This window comes from Mauremys mutica, chromosome 12 (genome assembly GCF_020497125.1).
Source record: "Mauremys mutica isolate MM-2020 ecotype Southern chromosome 12, ASM2049712v1, whole genome shotgun sequence".
Classification (NCBI taxonomy): Eukaryota; Metazoa; Chordata; order Testudines; family Geoemydidae; genus Mauremys; species Mauremys mutica.
In genome coordinates, this window is record NC_059083.1 from 49607800 (window position 1) to 49608966 (window position 1167).

Genomic DNA, 1167 nt, shown 5'->3' on the forward strand with positions numbered 1-1167 from the left:
TGCCCAAGTCCTTTTGTTTATTCAGCTTAATTTGTTTATTTAAAACACACAAATACCATCTGGTGTCACCCTCTGTCCCACTCTCAATTTAGTCTACACATTTTACAGAATAGAATAGGACTCTCTTTACATTCATCCTCTGAAACAGATAATCTCCACATACTATTTCAATTTATTTTCATAATAAGTGTTTTTTCTGGTCTTCCAGGTCACAGATTTCCTGAATGAATGACAATGAAAAATCAAACCATAGTGACTGAATTTATCCTCCTGGGACTTTCCAGTGACCCACAGATGCAGATTTTGCTCTTCTTGGTGTTTATAGTTATTTACCTAATCACTCTGGGTATTAATATAGTGATCATGGCGGTGATAAGAGCTGATTCTCACCTTCACACCCCTATGTACTTCTTCCTCTTCCATTTATCCTTTGTTGATATCTGCTATTCCTCAGTCATGGTGCCTAAAATGCTGATGAACTTCCTAGCAGAGCACAAAACTATTTCTGTCAATGGCTGCATTGCCCAGATATTCCTTTTTATCCTCTTGGCTGGTAATGAAGCTTTCATTCTCTCAGCCATGGCTTATGACCGCTACGCTGCCATCTGTGACCCATTGCGTTACTTGGAGAGAATGAGCAAAGGGATCTGTGTTCAGCTGGTGAGTGGGGCATGGGCAATAGGCTTCTTCCATGCCCTTCTTAACACAGTTTTTTCCCTCAAGTTTCATTTCTGTGGGCCCAATCAAATCAACCATTTCAGCTGTGAGCTCCCTCCTCTTTTACAGCTGTCCTGCACTGACACCCTCACCAATCAAGTGGTCCTTCTTACTTCCTCATTGGTATTTGGTTTGAGTTCCTTCCTCCTCACCCTAATCTCCTACATTTACATCATCTCCACCATCCTGAGGATACGCTCTGTGGAGGGCAGGCATAAAGCCTTCTCCACCTGCAGCTCACACCTTATTGTGGTTGGCTTATTCTACCTGACCGGTTTTCTCCGGTACACAAAACCCAGCTCGATCTTCTCTGTGGTGCTGGATGAAATATTCTCCATCCAGTACAGCATCTTGACCCCCATGTTAAACCCCATCATCTACAGCCTGAAAAACAAGGAGGTGAAAACAACTCTAAGGAATATATTGGGGAAATTCTGGTTTCTCAATTAG

The 1167-nt window shown here is 42.3% G+C and overlaps 1 protein-coding gene across 1 annotated transcript; it reads left to right on the plus strand.

Moving 5' to 3' along the window:
* Positions 1–228: 228 nt before the first annotated feature.
* Positions 229–1167, plus strand: LOC123346377 (olfactory receptor 5V1-like). Its single transcript, XM_044983748.1, has one exon. It carries the CDS (start codon positions 229–231, stop codon positions 1165–1167), a length of 939 nt encoding a protein of 312 aa, XP_044839683.1.